The sequence below is a fragment of the Durio zibethinus genome, chromosome 8 (assembly GCF_047325235.1).
Source record: "Durio zibethinus cultivar Kanyao isolate XHJ-2024 chromosome 8, ASM4732523v1, whole genome shotgun sequence".
Classification (NCBI taxonomy): Eukaryota; Viridiplantae; Streptophyta; class Magnoliopsida; order Malvales; family Malvaceae; genus Durio; species Durio zibethinus.
Window position 1 is genome coordinate 443,886 of NC_143169.1, and position 27,164 is coordinate 471,049.

At 29.5% G+C, this 27,164-nt stretch overlaps 2 protein-coding genes across 7 annotated transcripts; one reads left to right on the forward strand and one right to left on the reverse strand.

The window, feature by feature from the left end:
- On the reverse strand, window positions 1-6,281 carry LOC111278848 (nucleic acid binding protein). 6 transcript variants are annotated; one of them, XM_022865529.2, is made up of 12 exons: window positions 5,890-6,281; window positions 5,757-5,812; window positions 5,599-5,650; window positions 5,408-5,470; window positions 4,475-4,555; window positions 3,858-3,938; window positions 2,432-2,497; window positions 2,198-2,314; window positions 1,630-1,677; window positions 1,386-1,471; window positions 938-998; window positions 1-390 (listed from the first exon to the last, which is right to left on the reverse strand). In XM_022865529.2, exons 1-12 carry the CDS (start codon window positions 6,115-6,117, stop codon window positions 316-318), a joined length of 1,014 nt encoding a protein of 337 aa, XP_022721264.2. In that variant the 5' UTR covers window positions 6,118-6,281; the 3' UTR covers window positions 1-315. The 6 variants fall into 6 exon arrangements, with proteins under 6 accessions (XP_022721264.2, XP_022721263.2, XP_089620570.1 ...); XM_022865528.2 differs by having other exon boundaries at window positions 2,198-2,320; XM_089764444.1 differs by having other exon boundaries at window positions 5,757-5,817; window positions 5,890-6,252.
- Window positions 6,282-12,458: 6,177 nt separating this feature from the next.
- LOC111278398 (Leucine-rich repeat protein kinase family protein) lies at window positions 12,459-14,313 on the forward strand. Its single transcript, XM_022865043.2, has 2 exons — window positions 12,459-13,850; window positions 13,967-14,313. The coding sequence occupies exons 1-2, from the start codon at window positions 12,608-12,610 to the stop codon at window positions 14,311-14,313; spliced, it is 1,590 nt and encodes a 529-aa protein (XP_022720778.2). The 5' UTR covers window positions 12,459-12,607.
- Window positions 14,314-27,164: the final 12,851 nt, after the last annotated feature.

Sequence of the window (27,164 nt, forward strand, 5' to 3'; positions counted from 1 at the left end):
CCCAACAATTATCTTTTCAATACCAACAAACCCAAAAACATTTTTCAAATTCATCTTTTACGAAGAGGACAACGTTGCACAAAAACTGTCCCTTTGTGCAATCAAATTTGATTCTTACATCCATCTAATTAAACCATGATACTTGGCCTGCCTTTAAAATATACTCTTTAACCCATGCATATTATCCACTACAAGCACAATAATAATTAGTTCCTACCCCTCATTTCTTCCCCACAAGCTTCCACATTTTTCTGCCATTCTTCACCACACAAAACTTTTAGGCTTTACCCTATGTAAATAGCAACAAATACATCTTTATACAGATTCCTGATATGGTTCTGCATTTTCTATCACTTCCTTCAAAGCTCCAGCTCCCAAGCACTTGAGAACCTATATTCAGAAGCCAACTATCATAATAACATATATATTTATATATCATACCCCAAGTTATTCTGATCAAAATGGATTTTTCAAGATGTTGAAAGCTTTAAATAAAGAAGACTTTTACTGAACGTAACAGGGAGATTATCAACATCATCATCATCACCTAATTATACTCTCATAAAATCACATGGACAACAGCAAGTAGCATGATTTAAAACACTGCCGAGTTACATAGAGTGGAATCTTCTACTAAACATGAATAAATATCATCATGATACCATAAGATCCAACACTAATACAAGTCACTCCAACAGAAATATCAACTAGAGAAGCAACAATGTGAGAGAGAAAGAGAGAGAGAGAGATGTGCAAAGGTAGATAACTGAATAAATTGTGTCTCTCTTAGTATACACTAACTTTTGCATTTCCAATGGTAGCCCCAAAAATGTTCAAATGGTGGTTCGCTCAATTTTTCCCATATCAGTGCCAGCATATCAACTATATTTAGAAGTTAGAAAAGAAAAGAAAATTAGAGCAAAAAATATGATCAAACCTCATTTGCATCTTTGAAATAACGGAAGTCATCTTTCTTTGGCCAATGCACTCTCCAACATCTGATAGCCAAAATTTAAATATGTTAAGAAGATAAATCTAAGCTATTTGGGCATTGATTTCGAGGAAAAAAAGCCAGAAAACATCCTTTAAATGTGAAACCACACTATCCTCACAAGAACTGAAGCATCCTTGCCATGCTACAAAGAACATAGTGAAAACTACCATCACTAAAGCTAATATTTATGACTTATATTAAAGTCTTCAGAAGGCATTTCGAGCCATTTTTTTTAATCTCAGATCTTTTATCATCCTGAAAGAAGAATAAGAGTTAACATGAAATGATCAATGATCATTGGTTTGCAGTTGCTATATGCTAATAATGTACACCTAATCTCTAGTAGGTTAAAAGGATTTCAACTATGTGACAGACTAGTTTGTACTGTAACCTTTCTTTTCCAAGGCGGCGAGCTAGCTCCTCAGCCAAGGCATTGCCAGGATTGTCAACATCAGTTGCCAAGATAATGCGAGATACCTAAGACGTTTATGTGGAACAATATAATAATAAAGGAAAGGAGGGAAATGAAACGATAAAAGAAATGATAAAAGAAATGTAAAAGAGGCAAAAAGCTTGATGCTAATCGATGCCAAACCTAAGCTATATTTGCAAAATCTTGCACTACATTTACTCACCTTATCCAAGTACTCTTTGCAGTTCCATAGATACTGATATGCAGTGTCCTAGCTTGCGAAAAGGATGGACAGAAAAAGAAAGGAAAAGAAATAAAAATTCATACCATGCAAGGCAGCACAGTAGTTGGAATCCATAAGGTGCACATTTAGATGGAAATCTATGGAGAAAAAGGGAAATCAAAATTCACACCAAACTAGGCAGTACAATAGCAGTTTGAGATTGTGTACATGTATATATGGAAATCTATGGATATGCGGATATCTAGGCATTTGATTAATTTTTTTCTTCTTTTACAGATCCCAAGAAAAGCATACCTGACTTAATAATCCTATTTAAACAGTTTGTCCATTTTATAGAGCTTCAAAAGTTACCGACCTCTTGCACGAAATAATAACTATTTTCTGATGCATATGGCAGCATAAAATTCAATTTCTTTCATAAATCAAACAATGTTCTAATATTATGTTGACAAGAAAAGAAGAGAATTCATTTGCACAGTCAAGGCAAATTAAGTCAATGTGAAGAATACAAATAAATAGGTCAAGATATTCCAGTCCCAATCCATACCTTTTCCAATGTTGGTAATTCCTTGGCAGAAACCATCTGGGGTGCACCAGAAGGAACACTTACACAATTATGTAAACCAGCTTCTTCTACTGCAAGCTTATCTATTTCACCTTCAACCTTCAACTTATTGTAAACATAAATTACATCACAGTAATAAAACATACACATGTATGAGAGAAACAGAGAAAGAGTTATTTTATTGAAGGGCTATGTTAAACCAGCCAGAGTAATTACAATGATGACTTCAGCAGCCTCCTCGATGTCATCAAGTCCATATAACCATTTTTTTGTACCCTTCTCCTGTAATTGGAAAAATAGATCTTATTGTATGAAATGATATTTCCATTTAAACATAAAAATGAAATATAAAAAGGGTGAAAATGGACCTTATTGTCATATCTAGTTCACAAAATAAAATAACGAGAAAACAAAATACCTATTACACAATACTAGAATATGGTGGGAATAGGAATGTAACAAGTATTTTATGGTTTGGTTTGTAGTAAATATTGTTAAAATATTTGGTTGGTATGGTTTCTAAGGATATGAAGGAATTACTGTAAAAACACCTTGATTGCCTTGAAAATATACAAAAACAATTCATTTATAAAACTTTCAACATATTTTCCCTTATATTTCTCTATCTTCTTTCCTTTTATTTTCTCATTTTCTTTTTTTTTTATTATTATTTTGTTTACATTACTTTCACTTTCTCTTTCACTTTTTACTATTTTCCTTTGCTTATTCATCTCTTCCTCTCAAGCTATTGCTACATGCAAGTGGATCCGATAACCAGCATGCTGGTTTGGCAAGGCAAGATCTTATTGCCATTGTGCCTATCTGCCAATATCAGAGGCAGCTTTGCTAGAAGCCTATCGGCATTCTCTATAATTCTCTCCTTGGACCAAGGATAAGACAGAATATTTTAGCAACATGCAAGGGAAAACAGCCCAATAAACAATATTTATATCGTCCATGAGATAGGAATGGTTATTACCTAATGGGAAGGGCAGAAAAATTATTCTGTCTTTGACCCAGAATAGCTATATGCCCCTCAAAATTGAACCAAGCATGGGAACAGCTATTGAATAGATACACAATGGAATAGCTACCCATGAACCAAACATGTTATAAATACACAAATGAAGAGATGGAATAAAACATTTTGTTCAAAGCTTACACAATGTCAATTCTCAGATTAACAAGCCTTTATTTCTACAACTATAGATGCTTTTTTTAGGGTTGGGGGCAAGGTAAGGGATTCAATTCAGTTCTTCTCCATACAATACTAAACCGCAAGCCTGGTAATGGATATGAATGCATCCAAGACGCAATTCTGCCTCAGCAGTGCATAATAAAAACCATGAGAATGTCAGCATGCATGATCTTCCAATGCAATGGCGTAATCAAATAGCACTAGGTTAATCTTCTTATACAATCAATCATTCTATTGTTATAACTTCTTGCAAAAATAATGTCTCCCTCTGCTACTATGATTTCTTAGGATATGACTCATATTGACCTTTAAGCTTGAATCTGGTTGTTTATGGGTAACATTTATGGATTAATCTTATATAGCGCCTTGGGTTATAGAATAACATCTGGAAAACATCAACTGTTTTTGTGTTCTATGAATGTTAGCAGATAAGTAACACTTTACCTGCCAAAATTTTTTCTCCAAGGTTCGGTACTTGCACCCAACAACTGCACCATTCCTTCTGTAAGTAAAAGCAATGACAGCCTGCTAAAAATATCATCAATAGTTAGATCAAAAAGTAAATGTTCTCAGTTAAAAGGTTGATCAAAGGGAGTATTAAGATGGCCAAAAACTGAATTTGACATAGAAACTTTATCCAATAGGGAAAATGTTTCCATCAATATATAGGTGAACAGGAAAATGTCAAGATGTTTCATGACATCTGGATCAGAAAATATAGGACAAATAATTGTAGCAGACCCATAAAATGATGACCTAATCCTCTTTTGATGATAGATGAAAACATGTTGCAAGGTTCTGCATCTACTATATCAACAACAGACAACTACTAAGAATATATAAAGCCTGATAATCACAGATAGGACCTAAACATCAGCAATAGTTGCTTTTAAGCAAAAAAATTTTTAAGTTTTAATTCCAATCATTCTTTTGAGTACAGAACTACATAACTTTTAGTCAGTTAAATAAGGTTTCAATGCTGAAAAGGCTTTGACTTTGCATTGATTCATTATAAGGTAAACAATAAAAAATAAAATGCTGCAATTGATAGTTCAGGGGACCTGGTCACCAGATTTTTGCATAACAGCATTTCTCTGCAGAGTTGCCTTAGATATCCTTCGCTCAGCAAAATAAGCAACCAACTAGCCAAAGCAGTTAGTAAGCATCAATTATCAGTTCCAGTAACATGTCAGAATTTATTATTAAGAAAAAACAGTAGAGAGACATTATCATGTTTATGAAATTGTGTCTTACACTTCTAACTGTCATTAATTAAATAGAGATAACATCATCCAGTAATATCTAACTCGTGCAAACGGTTAATTGGCAGGGCTAGAAGCCTGTAGGTGCAATTCCAACTTTGTTCTTTCAGCAGATATGGTGCTACTGTTACATGAACTAAAATTATGCAAGTACAGAGAAGTTTAATAATGCGGGGTTGTGGTATATATGATAAAGAAAATAGAAACAAATGAAAGCAGCGTAGAGGCCGGGACTTTACTAAGATAATCCAAAGGTGAAATTCAACTTAAGATAATATTGCCTTCAGAATTTTCAATGTAGTTGTAAACTCAGTACCAACTCTTCTTAGAAATTTAAGGACAAGCACATGCATACCATTTGATATTTTGGTTCAGAACATTGGTTCAGAAATTTAAGGATAAATTTGTTCAAAGTATAGGCTCAGAACATTTACTTTCTCAACATTGTTACGAAGCATGCGTCATATTGTGCAAACTAAATTTCAGGTCCCAGCTACCATCGATGCCTGTGTAGGATCTCTACCCAAACCTAACCCACCAACCCCAATGTTACCGCTTGAAGAAAGATGTGGCTGCTTCCGATATTTATGAGAAAGAAAATGAAAATGCAGCAAAGAGATGTAACAGAAGCATTAACTTTTTAGCCTTTTTTACAGAAGTTAGTAGTAACATGGCTTGCAAATAAAAAGACTAAAAAACTATGATGGATAAACCCATAACAAATCTACTTACTTCATCTCCTATTGGTTCTAACTTTGTGCCATTTATCGTTATTTTAGAGCTGTCCGCAAATGCCTGCAATGTAAACAACGTCATCAATTCTGCTATCTGCAAAAGCTGTTGTTTTTCTTTCTTTCTTTTTTTTTTCTTTTTTCATTCGTATATAAATATAGACAAAGACATGTAAGAGGAAAACTGGAAACCTGGCCTGCCCAACCGCAATTAGTTTGAAAACATCTCCGCATTGCAAAATATCTACAACCAAATGATTTAATAAATTAAAACGTAAATTACCCAGATTTGGGAAAAGAGAAAATGAAAAAAAAAAATAATAATATATATATATATACTTAGTAATTACCCATGTTGAATATTATGCTGAGATAAAGTCCTGTCCATTGACTTGCCACCTCTGCACTGCACTACGTTCCCAAAATTATACTAAGTAGTTCATTTAGAAACAAAAGGGAAAAAAAAAGAGATAGAGTAGACACCTGGGGACAGAATAAGTAATTGTATCGCCCAGGAAGACAGGAATCGAGGCATTGAATCCCAAGAAGTTCGATTTTCTTCTTTGATTCCGTGAGTTTTGATAGTTTGGGGGTCGGGGTGGTTGGGACTTTGGGACTGAATTTGCGGCCAGAAGAACAAACGCTGAGTCTCGTAGGGTTAAGAAAGAAGAAAAAATGGCGATGACAAATGATATTGTTAGCAAAGGGCATTGCTTCTTCTCACTCACTTAATACTCCATATGATTTGATATTCATGCATTGCAACTTTTTTCACTCGCTGTATACCAAACACAATTCGTTACTGGCCTCCGCAGCTGATTTTTTTCATTTGGGAAAGATGCCATTGCGAAAGCTCGAGCATAAGGGACTGCATCAAAAGCCCAAGCCCATTGATGAAAATTTATAAAAAAAAAAACTCTATTAGAATTAGACTGCTTAGTCCGGGAATAATTTTGCATAAAATATTAAAAATATTTTATAATGATTTTAATAACGTGTATATATATATATATATAATTTTTTTTTAAATTTTAATTATTTAAATTTATTTATTTATTTACTTATTTTGGTGCATAAATAGAGATAGTTCATGGGAAAGGGGATGTCATAAACGCAGCCTCTTCTATGATTGGTTCCAAAGGAACAGCAAAGGGTAACGAAATAAGGTTAACAATAAAAAGGTGACAGAGAAGAGAAGGTTAAGAAAGTAAAAAAAAAAAAAAATTCACTACTAGTAGTAGTGGTAATTAAGGTCTAATTTAGTATTGTGATTTGAAAAAAATGTGATTTAAAAATTGTAAGTATTTAGGATTGCTAAGAAAAAGTGTTATTTGTGTATTGATATGTCCAAAAATATATATATATATATATAATAGAAGTTTAAAATTATAAATAAAAAATAATTTTACTTAAAAAAAATGCTTTTAAATTGCAAACGTACCTTTCAATTAACTTTTATGATTAGTTCACTTTTAATTGTTAAAAATTATTTTTAACGCAAATCAAAGTGTATTTAGCATTACATTTATGTTCAAAAACTACGTTTTAAATCCAAACACAATACTTAACGAAATCTAAGACTAATTATTAGTAAGTAATTAAAATTAATAAGTAGGAGGAGGGAGTGACGAACTGAACAAGACTTTTTTTTTCCTTTGAAAATATGAGTAGAGAAAGAGTTTTTACCATTGCCCTTTTTTAAGGTTGTTTGCTACTGTGCAAAATTTTAAATTTTAAGGTATATGAAATTATTGATCATGGAATGGTAGCAAGATGTAAATGGATATAACTTTTTATAAATTTTTTATGATTATATTCAGTTTTTATTCGATTATATTTGTTTATTAAGTTTAATAGGTGATTTGATACAATATTTTAATATTCATTTAATAAACGAACTAAACACAAACAAATATATATTTTCGTTACTCATATTCATGAACAAATTCATTTAATATTCATAAATAATTTTAATAAATATTTGTTATATTTTGTTTTTATTCCTTTTAAGATGATTACTTTATGATTAAATTTTTTTAACAATATCTAAATCACAATTTAATATTAATAAACAATGAAAAGTACACTTAACATATATTAAAAATCTTTCATAATGTTTTAAAAATATTACCCCGTTATCTCTTTTCTTTTTTTTGTTCATCTTTCCTTTTAAGGATGTTCCAAAATTATATCATTTTCCTTTTTTGAACATCTAAAATTATCATTTTTTATGATTTTTTTTACATTAAAAATTATGGAAATTTAATTTTATAAAAAAATTAATTTTAATATTAAATGCATTAAAGTTAAAGTTTTTTTTTTTTTAATATCACTTTCTATTGTTTTGTACATAATAAATTTTAAATGTTGCCGGAAAGTTTATCCACATTCTACACTCCCTTTTAGGAGCTCAATTGAAGACAAAATAATAGTGTGCTTCTTAAAGATAATCTAATTAGAATTGTCTAATGATAAATAGATATACCATTAGTGATCACATAAGATAGAGTGTTTTGCACACTGACAATTAAAGATGCAATTAGAGACAATTTGAAAAGTTTCACAAGGTTGAAATATCAAACTACATAGATAGTTCACCACTATTATATTAGATGTGATAAATGGTTTTCATGAGCACATTCTGAAAAACAACCACTATTGAGACCAGTTTCTAGTATGGCAAATTTTTAAATCATTTTTTTTCTAGGGGTGTCAATGTAAAATTCACTCATAAGTATAGAAGAAAGCATGCGATTTAAATATCATGAGTGTTATAACCATCTAAGAAAAAGAGATATTATACACTGATAAATCTCATTCTACTTTCTAGATGATATAGTTAGTACTACTGCCAAATGAAACATCATTGAGAAAGGTCCCATTAAAGTTACCTAAAAGAAAAAAAAGAATTTTGTGAAGCCAACTTCACATTTTGATTCAAAAAATGCCTCTAAACTTTAAAATCAGAGGAATTGAAAAATGTGTGCCACTTCTATTATAAATCAAGCACAAAAAGGCAAACTGTGAAAGTTTTTTGATTGAAAAGTGAAGCAAGGCATTCAATTAGCCTTTTTCATTTGAATTCAATCTAAATACTATACCTTCTATTTTTCATAGTTGGATACGGGTGCTATTGTTGACAAGCCAAGTTCTAAAATTAGTAAGCAATTAGAGACCAAATCAAGAGAAAATAGTTATGAATAAAGGGAATCTTTACAAGTTGCGCATATAGTAAATGATGTGATCGTTGGTTTTAATTTTGGTAGAACATATGAGAAGTCTACCATGTTGTGGTATGGTAATTATGAACATTCTAAAGTTGGCACATATAGATTGCATTAAAAGAAATCTCGTTGTTAATATAGGGTCTTAATTACAGATACAGAGAAATTTTGTAACTGATGCATATAAAAAATTACATATTATTTTCACTTAATGCTTTCAGTAAATATAAGCGTTTCATCACTTTCACTAAAGACCATCCAGGTTTTGGTCGTGTAGAGTGAGAAGTTTGACTATGTGGAACCCTTAAGTTTTTAATTCATTGTCAAATTTTCGAAAATACAAAATTAAGGCAAGAAAACCAAACATAGGTGATGAATATTATGGTTCATATAATTAAACTAGGTGGAATGCTAGACTATTCAATTAATTGTTCTACAGGATTGTGGTGTTGACGCCTAGATGTTTATACATGAAATTCTAAAAGTGAATAAGGATACAATAATAGGGTAACTATACACTTTTATATATGGTGCGATATATGCTGAGTCATTCTACATTTTTGGATTTATGTAGAATGAAGCCTTAGAGACTACAACATTTAGGCTAAATCAAACTCCAAGAGAAATTATTTCTTAAAAGTCGTTACAAATTGTGGTTAGATTAAAAGCTAATTTTTGAATTATTTTTTGTGTTTAGGATTGTAATATAGATTTATAGGCTCACAATTCTTAATCAAGAAAACTTGATTAGAAAACTATCAACAACATTCTATTAGTTGTTGCATCAATTTAGAGATTCTAGATTCAGTCATTAGTCATACAAGAAACATCGAGTCTAACTATACAATTTATCTAGAAGATGACTTATATAGTAGGAGTATTAAGTTTTGAACTCTACAACATCATTCTTATTAAAGGACATGTTATTGTGCCAATCCATTATGTAATTTAGCTATCAATGGAAAATGCCACAAATATTTAAATCAACAATAGATCCCAGCAATCTCATTTTGGACCTGCACTTGAACTTACAAAGGAACATGAATATGGCATTCATATCTCTTTTGATTCTATTATGTTTTAGGAGGCTTTTGGTAAGTCTAACTTTTCAGTTAGATGTTTAACATACAAGATGAGATTACATCTGTATTGTATAATAATCCGTTAAATTTGGATGAATGACCATATAGTTGTAGTCCAATTGATTATAAATTGACTTATAAGATTGAAATGGATTCCATAGGCTAAGTAGAAAAGTTTAAAGCCAAATCTGTGATTGAGGGCTTTAAATGAAAAAAAAAAAAAAGAATTGATTGTAAAAAGTCATTGATTCTTTTAGAGTTTTTATAGCATTAGTGGCTCATTCAATTTGAAGCTACATCATTTAGATGTGAAGACGTTTAAATGAGGTAACCTAAAGGTTTTGTAATTTTCTGTGATGGAACAAACAATTTGTAAACTCGAAAAGTCCATTCATGGACTTAAAAAGTATCCATTATGTGATATCTAAAGTTGATTAGATTGACATTTTAAGGAAAACATTCATGATCAGTGCATATGTGTAGAGGTTAATGTAAGTAACTACCTATTTCAGGTGCTTTAAGTTGATAATGTCATATTAGTAGCCATAGACACTAATCTATTATTTGAGTCATAAACATGTTGTCAGGTCACTTTGAATGAAGAATCTAAAGGAGGCTCTCATTTTAGTCCAAGGATTAAGATTTTTTGAGACAAATATAAAGGCATATTTGTTTGGTCTTAGAAAAACTACATTCAGTATGCATTGAGTACATTTGATATGCACTGTAGTTTTTCTAATAATGTGCCTATTGTGAAAAAGTGACATATTGTTAAATTTCAATGTTCTCATAATGATAAATGAAATAGCTCATATTGATTATTTAATATGCCTTGACGGTGGGTAATCTAATGTACATTTAAGTTTGTATGCATTATAATGTTGTATATGATTTAGGTGTATTTCAAAGACAATTATGCAAATATTAAGAATCCAACATTATAGATTTAATCATATATTTTGATCCTTTTTGATATGCTGTAGTTAGCCAATTTCAGTAATATTGGTTAAAAGAGCTATTTTTTGAAAAGTATGACATGAATACTTATAGTGTCATTAATTATGGAGACAAAACATTTAGCATGTTGTGAGGTACATGTCAAATTGTCGATTGTAGAATTTCATCTCAGGGTTTGGATTTCATGGTTTTAATTCTGAAGTCACTAAAGATGTGTTCAGGTAACTCTACAACAATTGCTCCCTCTCAAATACTAAAAGTTCTTCACACTCTAAATAAATAGATATCAACATTTAGTTTATTAGAGAGAAAGTAATGGAATCCATTGTAGGAGTAAACTATAGAGCACGTAACCTACAGAGCTTATTCTGGTGTAAACACTAACTAATTGTGGTTGCTAAAGTGCATTAACAACATGACACTTATATAAGGCTTGTAAATCCTTTTACTGAATTGAGTTAGTGAGAGCTCTATATAATGAAATCAGTTGCAACTATAATTCATGGATTCCTATTTGCCATATATGTATGTTGTTTGCATGTATTTCAATGAATATGACATTTTGTTGGATGAGACATTCTAAATTAGTCTAATGTGCTTCTATTGTAGTAATACATAATTCAATTTAGATGCATGAACTTAATGAAAATGAATATTAATTATGTTTTCGTATCATTTCCATTTCACACTATCATACTACTACTTCTGAAATGTATACAAGTTTATGTACAGTACCATATCAGTATGGTGCATTCTGGAACTCATAAATGCTTGTTGCTATTGGTGAAGTATTCATAAGTTAATGTACATTTATCCTATCGATACAGTACATTATGAGACATATAAATACTGTCTGGTTGTAGAAAGCATGTTAATCTACACATTTGTACCATGTTGCTACAATGTATTATGGGGCTTATAAATGTTCATTTTGTTGTATGATAATTCGAATATTTACTCATATTTAACAATTCTAGTTATGACCAATCTATTAGTCTAAATTTGATCTTTAAATATACAAGTATATATATTATATTATCTTTAAAATATTCAAAATTGATTTGTGTTGTTCAAGTGAAAGATTATTACAATTATCTTATATTGTGGACTAACACAGTCAATTAATTCAGACTTAGGTCAATTAACGTCAAATTATGAGTAATTACAATGGTACATTGTTGTGACATACCTAGTTACGTAGTATAATTTTAGTTAAGTGTGATCTTGGTTTAATTCTGTATTTGAATCTATAATGGAAAGGGTCAACTTTGACTAATATATTAATGAAGGTTCCTACTCTCACCTTTATATATAGTTGGTTCATTAGATTTCATAACTTCAATTTGAAAAGTAAGAGCAGTTCTTTCTCTTTCTTTTGTTATGCAGGTTACCATCAAAGCTTGAGAAATGGCATTGAAAGCACAGGACAGAGGTATCACTTTTATGGACCTCGGTTAAGTGAGATTAAACTCTCATCCGTATCTAAATCAATTTTAGTTTTAGTTAAATTTTGTGTTAATGAATCGGTAAGCTTTTGGGCAAATCTAACAACGTAGACATATATTGTTGCAATAGTTAGTTAATAGCTTTTCTTTTCTATTATTTTGTACTTATGGGAGGTAGGGAAGATGAATTCAGACTTTATGTCTATATCCTCGTAAAAAGCATATAACAAATCGCTGAGATAAAGATATGAATTTTCACATGCAAATGGACAAGGGAAAAAAGATTTCGTTTTTTCTCTTGTGATTGACAAAATGTCTTCACAGTCAAAAGTCCTGTCCCTCCCTCGGGCCTCTAAGAATGCAAAAACCTAGTCTTGTGTTTAGCACATTCAAACTTGTAACTACCGTAAACTGCTCGAAAGATTTGACAGTTATAGTTATTTTGAATATCTAAGAGAAGGGAAGATACACAATTCTCCTATTCTATGTGGGTATGGCTTCCACACCAAGTACTTGTGCATCGGTTCTTCTCTTCTTTATCACTCTTTTGTCTTCAGTTTCTGCAACAGTGGTAGACGACCTTGCTAATTTGCATCCACCTTCTGATTTTAACACAACAATTATTTCCAACTGCATGAAAGACACATCTCTCAGGTACTGCAGTTCATCTCCAACGGCTATGGACCTCAATGAGATCTTTAGATTCACCATTGTTGCTAGTCATCTCTGTAACGAATCAAAGAATCCCAATTGTGTTGAATCATTCCCCAAAATAGACCTTCGAAGCCGTCCCAAGATTACCCCACTCTACTTATCATTCAGTTTTTTCTGGAAATATTGTCCCATCACCATCCTCTCCATTAATCTCTCCAACAATTCTCTAAAGGGAAGTTTCCCAACTGATGTCCTTCTGTGCACACAAATCCAGGCTCTTGATTTGAGTCACAATGATCTTTCAGGGGATGTCCCAATACAAAGCTTCTCTCCTCTTACCAATCTTACCCTTCTCAATCTTTCCTACAATCAATTTTCGGAGAGTAAGATCTCAGATTCCCAGTTCTTCAAACGGTTTAATTCTTCGAGTTTTCTCAATTCAGGTCTCCTCCCAAATCACCAAGAATATCGGGTGAAGGCTGTAATATTACTGCTTGGCTTTCCAATCGTTGTCATTCTGATGGTGGGTTGCTTGTGGTGGCTGTGTTTTCGAAGGCCTGATTTCCTACCAAAAGCGCTTCAGAATAAGCACAAATTCACAAATTCAATGTTGAAGGCGGCCACCAACGGGTTCTCAAAGAAGAATAAGGTGGGAAAGAGTGAGGGTTTTGCTATATATAGAGGAATCTTAAGAGATGGCACTGAAGTGAGGATTGAAATCTACTTGAATAACGTCATTTCAAGGGAAAACCGCAGGAAGTTTGTTCAGGAATGTAAAGTTCTTGTTCAGTTGTGCCACAAGAACTTAGTAAAAGTATATGGTTGGTGTAGTAATCGAACTTTGAGCGCCCGTGTTACTGAATGGACAGGTGAAGAGAGTGTTGAGATGTGGCTATCAGAATCAGCGCCATCCTGGAAGCTCAGGTTGAAAGTGTTGGTGGGAGTTCTGAAAGGCATGTGTTATCTTCAGGAGCAATGGCCTGAGGTTGATTATGATCTCAGGACAAGCGGTGTTTTGATACATCAAAGTACGGAGCCTTTAATTGCAAGGTTTAAAGTTGGCGAAAACAGCAGCAGAAAGAGTAAGTCTAATATTCTCACCGTTTACGGTATTTCCTGTCCTCTGCTGCATGCGTTCTGGTTAGTTTTTGTATCTGTGAAAGTTTAAACCGAGTACATTGACTTATTCGTATCTCAGAAATTTACAGGTTCGGAGTTTTTCTGCTGGAGATGATGACAAACGGGAGGCTGGGGAAAGAGTTTGAGGGGAGTGAAGCAGGGTTTTTTGAGTACGTTAAAACACAGTATCCTGGAAATTTGCTGAAGGTGATCGATGAGAGAATGAAACTGACAGAGAATACATTTGATCAAGCTAAACAGGCAATAGGCATTGGATTAACATGCACAGATCATTCAACAAATCGGCATCTTCGCTTGGGTCAGATTTCTAACATGATCACTAGAATCTATGAGTCTTGCCTGGTTTTGGCTTCTCAAAATCATAGCAAGTCTCGTGCTAAGGCAGGAAGTCATCAACGCATATAAGTCAAAGATACAAATACGTAAAACGTATTATATTTGCTATTATAGCTCCAGAATTATTAAAATTAAAATTCATCAGAAAAAAGAAACTCATGTAGTAGATCAAGTGACGTATAATTTTTTATCCAACATTTTAAGGAACTTGTAGTCATAATTTCCATCCGTGCCCCGTTGGTTTTCCATCTTTTCTTTTTTCTTATTAAGGAAATTGATTTATAAGGATCCTCTCTATCGACTATGGATAAATATATTTGAGTGTGAGGACAGGGGAGAGGGAGATACATACGGCTTCAATGCAAAAGGGAAAAATTGTCAACAATGAGCTTGTTAATGTAAGAAACAATGAAATATGTCAGAAGATACAACGATATGCCAAACCAGAAAATTGAGCACTCCTGCACTACAAGAATACAAGAAGTAGGAAACAACAAATCATTTAATGATGCCATGTCTGTTGGCTTGCGCCTGAGATCTGGTTTTATGAACTTCTTTGGCACTTCAGTTGTTAAAGCATACATCTTCACAGCAAACAATTCCTCAGGGAGTCCTGTCTGCTCCTGTTTTCAAAATGATAAACAAATAAATAACGAAAGGATAAATTCTTGTACTTGAGATAATGAAATGCACTGGAGGTGCTTCAAAAATATTAGGTTTTGAAGATCAAGTGTTTCACACTTTTGGAAACACTACACTGAAGTGAAGGTTAGCAAACAAAACCTGCCCTTTTTTTAACTGGAACTTTGCACATACAACTTGAAACCCCACCTTTTTCGGTTCAACTCAGCCAAAAAAAAAAAAGGATACAAAAGATGATATGATATCTAAAACCAATAAATTATATAGACATGCATATAAAACCCGTCATTAAAATTATGTATTTTGGTGCTTATCCGAAGAAGTCCTCTCTTGTCCTATATACCCCTGCTCCTTTCATAAGATTTTTAACTTGGATTTTGTACTTGAAAGTTTCGAATGGTTGCTTAGAGACTTCAAAATTATTAAGCTACTTAGTTGTTAAGCCAGGTTAATAGCGCAAGACCTATAGATATTTATCAGTTTAAGATGTCATCTTGGGATTCTTAGGGTGCAAGTCTAATGTTGGAGGAGATAAAAGATTCACACTACTGTATGGGAACTAATCTTGGATTTGGTTGAGTTTTATGCTTTAAGTCCAAGTTAACCCCAGCCCCACAACAACAATCTAACTTTATCACAATTAAAACTAAATTTCAAAGAATAACAGCAGCAAACTAAAAATCTTGAGGTTAATTATTCCCATACCCAGTTTTAGACCACAGGATAACGAAGACCGTGATTTCTCTTCAAAAGTTATGAAAAATAGAAAATACGAAAAGAAGAGATGATGTAGATAACTCTGCAGCGAAATATTGATGTTGGCATAAATGTAACAATATCTATAAATTGTACTATACTGAATTGAATCCCACTTTAGTTTAGCCAGTGAGGAGTTTTGTTTTGAGCAACATTGAAGAAATCAAAGCAGATCTGTGTAGCTTTACGGATTTTATATTCTTTTCAATATCAAAATATAGCTAGGATTAGGTCTCATGAAGCAGCAATTGCTGAAAGCATTTATGAGAAAACTAACAGATTATTCAGTTTAAAAAGCAATATCATTTATCAACTGCTTTTAATTGGTCAATACGTAATAGATGATAACCTTCATTTTATACAGGTGCAATCCACATTGAGGAAATAGGTCCTTCAAGTATAAATCAGATCTGGTGATGCTTCGGTCTTCTTTGTCCAAAACAAATCCTGCAAATGCATAATAATAGCTCAGTGAAACTCATCTTTAAAGACCAATTATCATGCAAGTTCATTTCAAATTGATTTTATGCAATGATCAGTGCAAAATGGGATATGGCTGCTCACTTTTCATTTTGCATTAAGGTGTTTAGGAATTATTAGAGATACTATAAAGTTAACAGCTCAGGTTCATTACTTATGCAGGAATAGCAGCCACTTATGTGCTAAGTTCACTTTGTTTGAATTGCACATCACTTCGTCGCCAAGGGAGAATAAAAGGAGTGGAAGAAAAGGCTCTTTTTCTTTTCTTAAGAGAGTGTAGAAGAAATTTTAGGATTATTTATACAAAAACATTATAATTTTTTTTTTTGCTACTTTACTTTTAGCATCTGATTTTGTAGGATAGCTCCGAAGAGATTACATTGTATCGGACAAAATTTTAGTTCTACGCGTCATGATATTTTCGGATGACAAGTTTTAAATTTTTTGAAATTAAGAATCTTAATAACAAACCTACAAAACAAGAAGATAGAATTTATTCACTTAATTTTAATATAGTTTTATAGGGTTATACCAGAGAGGTGAATAATTATTATTGCCTTTTCCACAAATGAATTACATATTAAAAGAAAAAAAAAAAAAAAAAAAGAAAATGATGCCTGGATAGAGTTCCAAAGTGTCCTATGTTTCAAGCCAATTCAAGTTTAGTTTTCTTAGGGTTGTTTGAAGTTCAAAGTCAATAGAGTTATGGGATATTCAAGTTTTTGGAGACTATGTTCAAGATTGTTGAGCTCCTAAGTTGTTGGGTTTGGATATGTAGCATTCTGGCTGACTTTGAGTTTGAATTGTTCCAGTCTCAACCTTCGGTAACAATTTTAGTCAGTTTGAGTTGGTTAAAGTTAGGTTGATAATTGAGCCAAGTCAAGTTGAAATCATGACAAGCTTGAACTTGACTCAAGACCGGGAACATAACTTGAAAATTTTTTGAGGTTTGTCTTTAATCTCCAAGCTTTACATTATTTAGTTTTATAATAGTATTATATACACGGAACATTAAATACATTAAAAAATCAAAATTTAATTAGGCACTTGAGCCATATAGCGTGAGTGATAAAATATATACAATGAAACTAGATTTGATTGGCTCAATTGATTACTTAAGCTTAAGAATAATTTATCAACAAATTAATCGAATCCAAATATTTTACGAATCAAATCTAAATAATTTATGAGACTTTACTCTTAATTTAAGTAGTTGGGCTAGGTTATCTTTCTTCCACCTCTAGATACCATCAATTTCACCAATAAAGCTGTAGATAGACATTGTTGACAAAAGGTGTCCCAAATTGGTAGCATAATAAAATGACAGCCCATATCCATTCGAGAGAATGATACTCATCCCAGCACCTACAAGTTGTGGGTTTCAGCACTTTTGTTTTTTCGCTTGTTATCAAGCAAAGACACTAGATAATGGAGCCTAAATATTCAGTTATCCTTTTTGTTGTTTTTATTAGACACCTATTATTTATAACATTAACAGTTATGTTTACTTAAAAGTTGCAGACGGCAGATGAACACACAGTAAAACAGTAATGTCAGCTCAAGAAAGCAACTATATGAAATATACCAAAACACAAGAAAGTATGAGGAATGCATAAAACAAAAACTTGAGCACTTGTCGGAATCAATCATACTTACTAAAAAACAAAAAAAAAAAAAAAATCATAAATAGGGTACCATTTCTAGCAATGTTCTCTTTTAGTACAAAGAACCACCAGGCTTTAAGGCTTACTTGGAATCAAAATATTAATTAGGATATCTATACTTTCTATATAAAAATATGAATTCTAAAATTGTTAATGGTCGGCTTAAATATCTCTATGAATTTTTAAATTAATAAATTCATCTTTAAATATATAATTTTTATTAATTTATTTAAATTTAATTTAAATCAACTAGAATTTAAAATAAAGTTTATGAGAAATTAAACTACTTAAAATTTTAATTTTAAGTGTTATCAATGATTGACTAAAATATTTTTAGTAAATTTTTTTATTAATTTTAATTTAAACGAATTTTTATTATTAGACTTTTTTTTTTATAAGTAAACTCAAAAAGTACTAAAAGTGATTGACTAAACCCTTAATAAAATTTTAATTTTGAAAATATCAAAAGTAATTGATTAAAGTATCATTAGAAACTTTTTCATAAATTTTAATTTAAATGATTTTTTTTATTATTAAACTTTTTTTTATAAGTGAAATGATTTTTCACACCAAATGAAAGTACAAATAAAATGATATAAAATCTTAATATGCAAAGGAATAAAACAATTATATGAAATTTGTTTCTTTAATTATTGTAAAAATAACTGTACATGCAGTTTATGTTAATAAATAAATTTATTAAAAATAATTATAATTAAGTCATTTAAGCATATTTGTTCTTTTTTCTATTTTTTACTTTTAAATTTTTTGTTCTAATATATTAACTATATATATGATAATGATTTTATTATCTAAATGTTTTATGAATTAATTATTAGATCATTGATTAAATGAATCTGTAAAGAACAACTGTTCTACCCTATTCCATTTAGGGTTATGGCATGTATATTTATATCATGAGAGATGATAAGCATATTTACACATATCTAAATATATAACTATTGACAACATATTCTAATATGCCACTCGAGCAATTAAGGGGAACTCCACAAGAGCTTGTTCTTAAATGGATGAAAAATTGAGGAAAAAAGTCCATTAGTAAATATATCAACTAGTTGTGATTAAGAACGAACAAAAAACACTTAAAGAAAATGCTTGCAAACAAGGTCTCAAACAAAGTAATAAGAGGTCTCTATATGTTTTGTGCGAGCATGAAAGATTGGATTGGCAGCAAGTTGAATAGCACCCATATGTCAGAATATACAGAACAAGGTAATGCAAAAGAAAATCCAACCTCATTCAATATATAAGAAGTCTAAAGTATATCCCAAAAAGCTATAGAAAGAGTCATATACTCTACTTCAGTATTAGATTGATCAATAGAAACTTACTTTTTAGTACACCAAGAAACAGAATTGGAACATAAGAAAACACAGTGACCCATTATAGAATGTCTAATGTATGGACAACCAGCCCAATCAGCATTAATATAGCATACCAGATTCAATGTAGTGCAAGGAAATAATCGAATACCACAATTGATAGTTCTTTTAAGATATCTCAAGATTCGTTTCACAGCCTGAAAATGAATATCACGAGACGCAAGCATAAATTGACAGACTTAATGCATAACATAAGTAATGTCAGGTCTAGTTAAGGTAAGATGTTACAAAGCTCTAACAATTGTGTGATATTGTGATGGGTCTGAAAGTAAAATTCTATCATATAGAAAAAGCTTCTTATCGGTAATTACTAGAGTAAAATTAGGTTTGCAGTTTTTCATACCCAAATGTGAAAGTAGAGACAACACATATTTTGTTTATGTCAACAACAAATGTTTAGGTATACGATATGCCTTTATTCAAGAAAATAATGAAGATCATTGAGATCTTTAATTAAAAATTATGAAGAAAGCTGTGAAACGAATGAATGAATAAACATAATGAAGAACCAGTGAGAATGATATCATCCACATAAAGTCATAGTAACATTATGTCAGATGAAGAATGCCATATGAACATAGAAAGATCTGTTTGGCTGCTTTTGAAACCAAAAGCATGAAAAGCAAAATGAAATCTCTAAAACCAAGCTCATGGAGCTTGGGGAAAACTAGAAAGAGAGCGATATAATTTACAAACATGATGAGGATGATTAAAGTCCACAAACCCTAGTGGTTGTGCCATATAAACTTTTTCATGCAACTTGCCAAGTAAAAATGCATTTTTGACATCTAATTACTTGATGGACTATCCTTTATTAATAGTAATAAAGAGAAAAATTCGAATAGTGGTGTCCTTAACAACAAGGCTAAAGGTGAAGTCAAAGTCAATACTTTCTAGTTGTATAAAGCTTTTGACCACTAATCTTGCTTTATACCATTCAATGATACCATCAGCTCATTCTTTGATTTTATAGATCCAACAACAACCAACAACATTCATGAACAAATTACGAGGCACTAAAGACCAAGTATTATTTTGCATCAAAGCAAAATATTCATCCTTCATATATGAAATTCATTTTTCATCTCGATAGGCTTCTTTAAAGGATCTTGGCTCAATATATGAATAATTTGAAGCATGTAAAAAGTATGGTACTTTAGGCATTGGAATACCATCTCGACTTCATGTAACCATAAAATGTATGGTTCTAGAACTAGAAGAAGTGGAAGGCTCAGATGATGGTTGAGTAGAGGGTGCTAACATAGTTATATCAAGTTCAGAAATAGTTATATTTGAGATTGAAGCATTTGGTAATGATTTTAACAAAATTATAGTATAAGGTATAGGTAAAGCTACCTTGAAACCAACTTTAGGACATGCAGAAGAGTCAATGGGATAAGAACGAATCCCAAAAGCTGTAAAACCAGAACATTTTATAAAAAAAAAAACAATTTTTATCAAATGTAACATGCTGTGAGATATAAACCCGACCATTAGAGGGGTCTAAACAATTATATCCTTTATGGATTGAACTATACCCAAAAAAACACAATGAGCGGATTTTAGAAAAATGTTTATCTTTTTTATAAGAAACTAAATGAGGATTACAAGCATATCCAAAAATTCTCAAATGATTATAGTTTGGCACAAAATTAAATGACACTTCAAAAGGAGAATAATTACTAAAACTAATATAGGAAGTTGATTGATAAGATAAACAGTTGTAGAAAATATCTCAAACCAAAGAGATCATGGTAAAGAAGTTTGAAACAATAGAGTCAAGCCCATTTTTTCAATATACCTATGTTTTTATTCTGCTAAACCATCTCGTTCATGGATATATGGATAAGAAATTTGAAAAAAAATATCATGGTGATTAAGAAAATTTTTAAAATCATCTTTAACAAGCTCATTAGCTCCATCGCACTGAAAAAATTTGATCTTATTGCCAAATTGATTTTTAGCCATAGTCTTAGAATTCTCAAAACAAGTAACACTATCAAAATGATGCTTCAATAGATAAAAACCAACTATAACGATTGAAATCATCCACAAAAATAATATAATAGCGAAAACCAATAATAATAGCAATGGACAATGACCCTCAAATATCACAATGAATTAATTCAAGAACATTAAAAGTTATCCTAATAGATAAATCAAAAGGCAAATGTTTACTTTTTCCCACTTGACAAGCTACACAAATTAAGTTACAAAAGGAAGAATCCTTAAGACATATAAACTTATTAGATTTTAAATGTGCTGTAATCTTACTAACTGGATGTCCAAATCATCGATGCCAAATCATTCCAAAAACTGAAAAAAAACTGCCACTGAATAAAACTTGTTGGTTGCATTGCCTTACACCAATGAATTGTTCCACTTCTCTTGCAAAAATCACATAAAGGTTGCCTTTAATTATTCCATCCAGAAGTACCTTTCCCATGCGAAGATTCTTAATAACAAAACTCCAAGGAAAACAATAAAAACCATAGTTATTGTCTCTAGTTAGCTTAGCAATAGATAATAAATTTTCCTTTAATGCTGGAACAAATATAATATTTTTGAATGCTAAATAAAACCAAAACATAAAGCAGAATCACCAATACAAGTGATATTTAAAGAATTATCATCACCAATAAAAACATATTCATTACCAACATAAAAAGTGGACTAATGTACCAATGATGGATTAAGAGTTATGTGACTAGTAGCACCTAAATCTGCCAACCAATAGGCATCATTGTCATATCCATTAGAGCATTAAGTGGAGTAACATTTGAAGTAACGGTAGAGAGATAAAGATAGCAAAAGAATTGCTCAAACTATGATTAAATTTATTATAGTGGCATTGACATGTTATAGCAATATGGTTGAATTGGTGACAAATTTGACACTTTATGGCACGGTTTGAATGTTAAGAAAGTGGAAAGTTCCTGTTATCTCGATTATTTAATTAAAAGTCTCATTGAGACGTATGATTTATGCGAGAGAAAAACCAAGAATTATGATGATCATACATTTGATTAATGTGTTCAATGTGCCTAAAATCATGATGAGAATTATTGAAGCGCTGACCTCGACTGTCTAGGTGAGTTACCATGGTTGTCTCATGAGAACTAACAATGGCATTCATCGGTTGTGATGACAATACTTGTATTCTTTTTAAGCGTTATTCATGAACTAATAACCGTGCTTTCAAATCATTAAAAGAAATGGGATTATTTCTATTTTCAATAGCAAAGGTAACCGGTTGATATTCAATAATATTTGGCAATCCATTCAAAGTACAAGTGACTAATTCTGAATCAGAGATAGAATGATTTATGGTTGGTAAATTATCAGAAATAGATTTAATCTTAGTAAGATATTCTTCAATAGACATAGTTCCTTTACTCAAACTCTGTAACTTATCATGCAATAGATCTAACTTTACTTGACATTATGAATAAAAAAACAGTTCTAAAGTTATCCAAACTTGGTGAAAAGATGACAAATCCAAAACCTATGCTTGTGCACTTGGTGACAATATTACCTTCAGACAAGAAATAACAAATTGATCCTTCTTCACCCACTCTGTATATACAGGATTGCATGTGATTTCATTATCATTAGTTATTGTTTTAGGAGGAAGTGCAATGGTCCCATCAACATGCCCCATTCAATCACTACATAATAAAAAATGTGTTATCTGATCATGCCAAAGCAAATAATTTTCTGAGTTCAACTTAATAGAAATAAAGCTAGAAATATTAGTGAAGGAAAAAAACGGTATAAAAGAGGATTGATCGTTAAAAGCCATTAGAAGGTTTAAAAAATAATATATTATAAAAAAAGTTGTTAGGGTAAAATAATAAAAGTAATTGTTTTTAGATTTGAGAAGAAGACAAATATTTAGATTAGAATTAAATATGAGGAAAGAAGGAAGGCTACTACTCTGATACCATGAAATGAATCTGTAAAGAATAAATAATTTGCCCTATCCCATTTAGGGTTATGGCATGTATATTTATATCATGAGAACGTACAAGTATATTTATACATAGCTAAATGTACAACTATTGACAACATATTCTAATAATAACAAAATCAAATTTTTTCTCCCTTGAAATAATTTTTAATATATTATTTTTACATTTTAATATGACCTTTATAATTAATTTCTTTTTTGTAGTTTTTCTTTAAAATTTATAATTGTTATTCCCATGAACAAAAATTAATATCAAATCAAATGCAAATCAATTACACTTCTTCACCAACAATTAGCACATTGTGACTCATTGAACACTTTAATAGGACTATAAACGAATTAGATAATTCAAAAGATGGTAAAGCTACTAATAGCTCAAGATTACGTCCTATCAAATTATCATAAGAACTGTTCACCTTGTTTGAAATAATAATTGATTTAATTGTTTCTAAACTTTTTATAGTAATATGCTTATATATGATTAATTTATATCTCAAGATTATTTAATCAATCTCAATTATATTAAATTGCTTGCTTTTTTAGTCATATAGGTGGTTGAATTACCTAACATTAGACCTGGCAATTCATGTCATCATGTCGTGTAAAATATTGTATTCGCATTATGTTTTACACAAAAATCATGTGTCACAGTTCGTGTAGACACGAAAATATAAAATATAATTATTTTATTTTATTAAACCTATTTGTGGTTTTTCTAAAATTTTAAGTCGTGTTATCTCTATGTCCTTTATTCGTATCATTTTCGTATCGTATCATCCTATCATGTTTTAAATTGTCAAATCTACCTAACGTGAATTATTTTAAGTAAAAAAGTTATCAAGTGCAATAAAATTAATTATTTTTGAAAAATTCTTTTAAGGTGTGACAAAATTTATTGAAATTATCTTTTGAATGTGTCTACGCCAAAGTTATATTCATTCATGAAAATTTATTTGTTAACGCTGAAAATCAAACCATTTTAAATTATATAAGTATGATATAATAAGTTTGTTATTCTTGGAATGAAAATTTTCTTAATAAAATATGACAAGTACTAAGATTAAGGATTTATTTTGTTTTATTTTTTAAAATTTTGTATTTTAATATTTTTAAATAATAAAATTTTATATATAATAAATTTGTTTAAAATAAAAGAAAATTAAGCTTTCAATTGATAAAATGTACAATTATGTTCAATTGATAAAAGCATCAATCAAAAATTATCCTAAGTAAAAAAATAAGATAAGCATTTATTGGTTATGCATAACTTCATTTTTTCCATATAATAAAGAATGTTAGTACTATATTATTTTCAATGACAAATATATAATTGGATATGATTTCAAATTTTTTTAGGATTAATGTGAAACTCTTTAAATTGGATAAAAACATTTGATAGTCTTTCATTTTCTCCTTTTATGACGGATGAAAAATATTTACTATTGTATCAAAATTTTTAAAACTGCTATATTAAGTAATATTTGTTCAAAATAATTAAAATTTATAGAATTAATTATCACTATTACATTTAATATAAAAATATTATTATAAAGTATAATTTAATTATACTTAAAAGTGATTTAAAGGCATTCATCAAAAAAATTCATTTGATAAATCTTTATTTAATTGTGCATTTAGTATTTCAATTATTTTAAATTTTGATTTTTCATAATTTTAAGTTAGATTTTAGACTTAGGATCAGCGACTAACTAGGTTAAGTCAATTTTTATTATCTATTTTTATTCATAATATACTCAATTATTCGCTTATGCAATCAAGCAAATTTGACTCAATAATTGATGTATGTTCCTCTTTATTTAAAAAGCTGGATTTAAATCATCCTAAATTCAAATAAAAAAGTATACTCAATTATTTATAATTGTAATTTTATTTTAAAAACACTATTAAAATTAATTAACTAATTCAATCACAAAGATAATAAAAATAAGATATTGAAGATTAAGGTGACTTTTAAAATCAATTGAAATTGAGTCAAGTTAGCTCATTTTTTTTAAATTATGTGTATTATATTATTTTTAATTAAATTAAAATTTAAAATGAGTAAAAATTTTATTTATAATTAATTTCAATTTTGAATTATTTCAAGTTTAAGTTTATTAACCCATATTATTTTAGCTATACTTTTATGATACCAATATAAAATTTCAAAATAGAATGAGAATACAATACAATGAAAATTTAAGTGCAAAAATATAAAGGTACTAATAATAATTAAAGAAAAAAACTTTTATGTCCAAGTCTTACAGAGACTAAAGGATAAATCTTCTTTCGAGGATTTTAAAATTCATATTGTAAGAATATTAATTTAGATCAACAAGTTTATAATCATTCATTTGTTGATAAAGTTATTATTATATGAATTGAGGGAAACAATTTAAACATTTTATTTGAAAGAGATATCATAGTTCATACTTATTTATGAAGACAATATAAAGTTAAATATTATTTGAGTTATTATGATTTCTTACAATATTTTTTACTCTTTTCAAATGGAGAATTAATTGGCATAAAATATCAAAAAAATCGTTTTGAATGAAGGTAACAATAATAAAGTAATAATTAAAAATATACCATTTTTTGTTTAGTAGAAGAAAATTTTATGTAAAATGTGAAGGTAATTATTGTGAATTTAATATTTTTAAAATTATGGTTTGTTTAATTTTTATAAATTTTATTTAGTAAATTTGTTTTCATTACGTATATCACACTCACACACACACACACACACACACACACACACACACACACACACACACACACACACACACACATATATATATATATATATAAATTTTTGCTCAAAATTTTATACTTAAATATAGAAACATAAGGCAAAATTTATTACTTCCATTAGTGATAAAACACTTTAAAATTTTTAATTTTTTATATGTAATTGTACTTCAATAACAAGTATGAAAATATATAAATTAATAATTCAATCAAATCATTAGTAAAACTTATTTTAATATGTACTATATTGTCATGAACTAAAAAATTTGAAAAATATCTTAGAAATGTTGAGTTAATGTATATTATATATATATTGATTTAATTTAGTTTTAATACTTGCATTAATATAAAAAAGTTATTATTTTAATTTATTATTACGTGTTAAACTACTAATAATAAAGTAAAAGCATTTACTCATGTTTTTCAACTCATTTATATTTGAACTTTTTCTTCTTTCTTTATTTCTTTACCTTATGAATTATATCATTTACCATATATTGTGATTATTTTTTTTTTGAATATATATAAATCAATGATAACATAATATTGGATAATTAATACCTTCGTAATTAATCATTGAAAACTTAAATATAATCAGTATAATTTAATAATAATCATCAATAACTTAGTAATAAATTAGTAATAACCTAATAGTAAATAAATGATAATTTACTAGTCAATAGTTGATAACTTTTTAGTGAATAAGTAACAATAAAATAATAAATACATAATACTTTAATTGTAAATCAATTTTAATATAATTATAAATGTATAACAAGTATAGTACTAAATCAATGATAACTTAACAAAAAATAAATGATAACTTAGTAGTTAACTATTGATAACTTAATAATAAATTAATGATAACATAATAGTAAATTAATGATAATTCAATAGTAAATCAGTTTCAGTTTAATAATAATTTATTGATCGTATTTGTTCGTTAAAAACTTAAAAGTAAATTAGTATAATTTAGTAGTAAATCATCGATAATATAATAGTTAAGTAATTATAATTTAATATAAAATAGTAATAACTTGGTAATGAATCATAAATAATTTAGTAATAAATCAATGATAATTTTGTGATAAACAATTAAAAGTTCAATAATAAATCAATGATAACATAATAATAAATATATAAAAATATAATAGTAAAGCATTGATAATTTAGTAGTAAATTGGTAACTTAATTATAAATTACTAATAACTTAGCTGTAAATCAATGATAATTTAGTAATAAATTATTTAATCA

Excerpts from the sequence above, each read along its gene's own strand:
- LOC111278848 (XM_022865528.2), bottom strand. The coding sequence starts at position 6,117 with ATGCCCTTTGCTAACAATATCATTTGTCATCGCCATTTTTTCTTCTTT. Across the intron at positions 5,813-5,889 it reads ATTACTTATTCTGTCCCCAG|TGCAGAGGTGGCAAGTCAAT; the intron begins GTGTCTACTCTA and ends AACGTAGTGCAG. Across the intron at positions 5,651-5,756 it reads CAGCATAATATTCAACATGG|ATATTTTGCAATGCGGAGAT; the intron begins GTAATTACTAAG and ends ATTTGGTTGTAG.
- LOC111278398 (XM_022865043.2), top strand. The coding sequence starts at position 12,608 with ATGGCTTCCACACCAAGTACTTGTGCATCGGTTCTTCTCTTCTTTATC. Across the intron at positions 13,851-13,966 it reads CGAAAACAGCAGCAGAAAGA|AAATTTACAGGTTCGGAGTT; the intron begins GTAAGTCTAATA and ends TTCGTATCTCAG.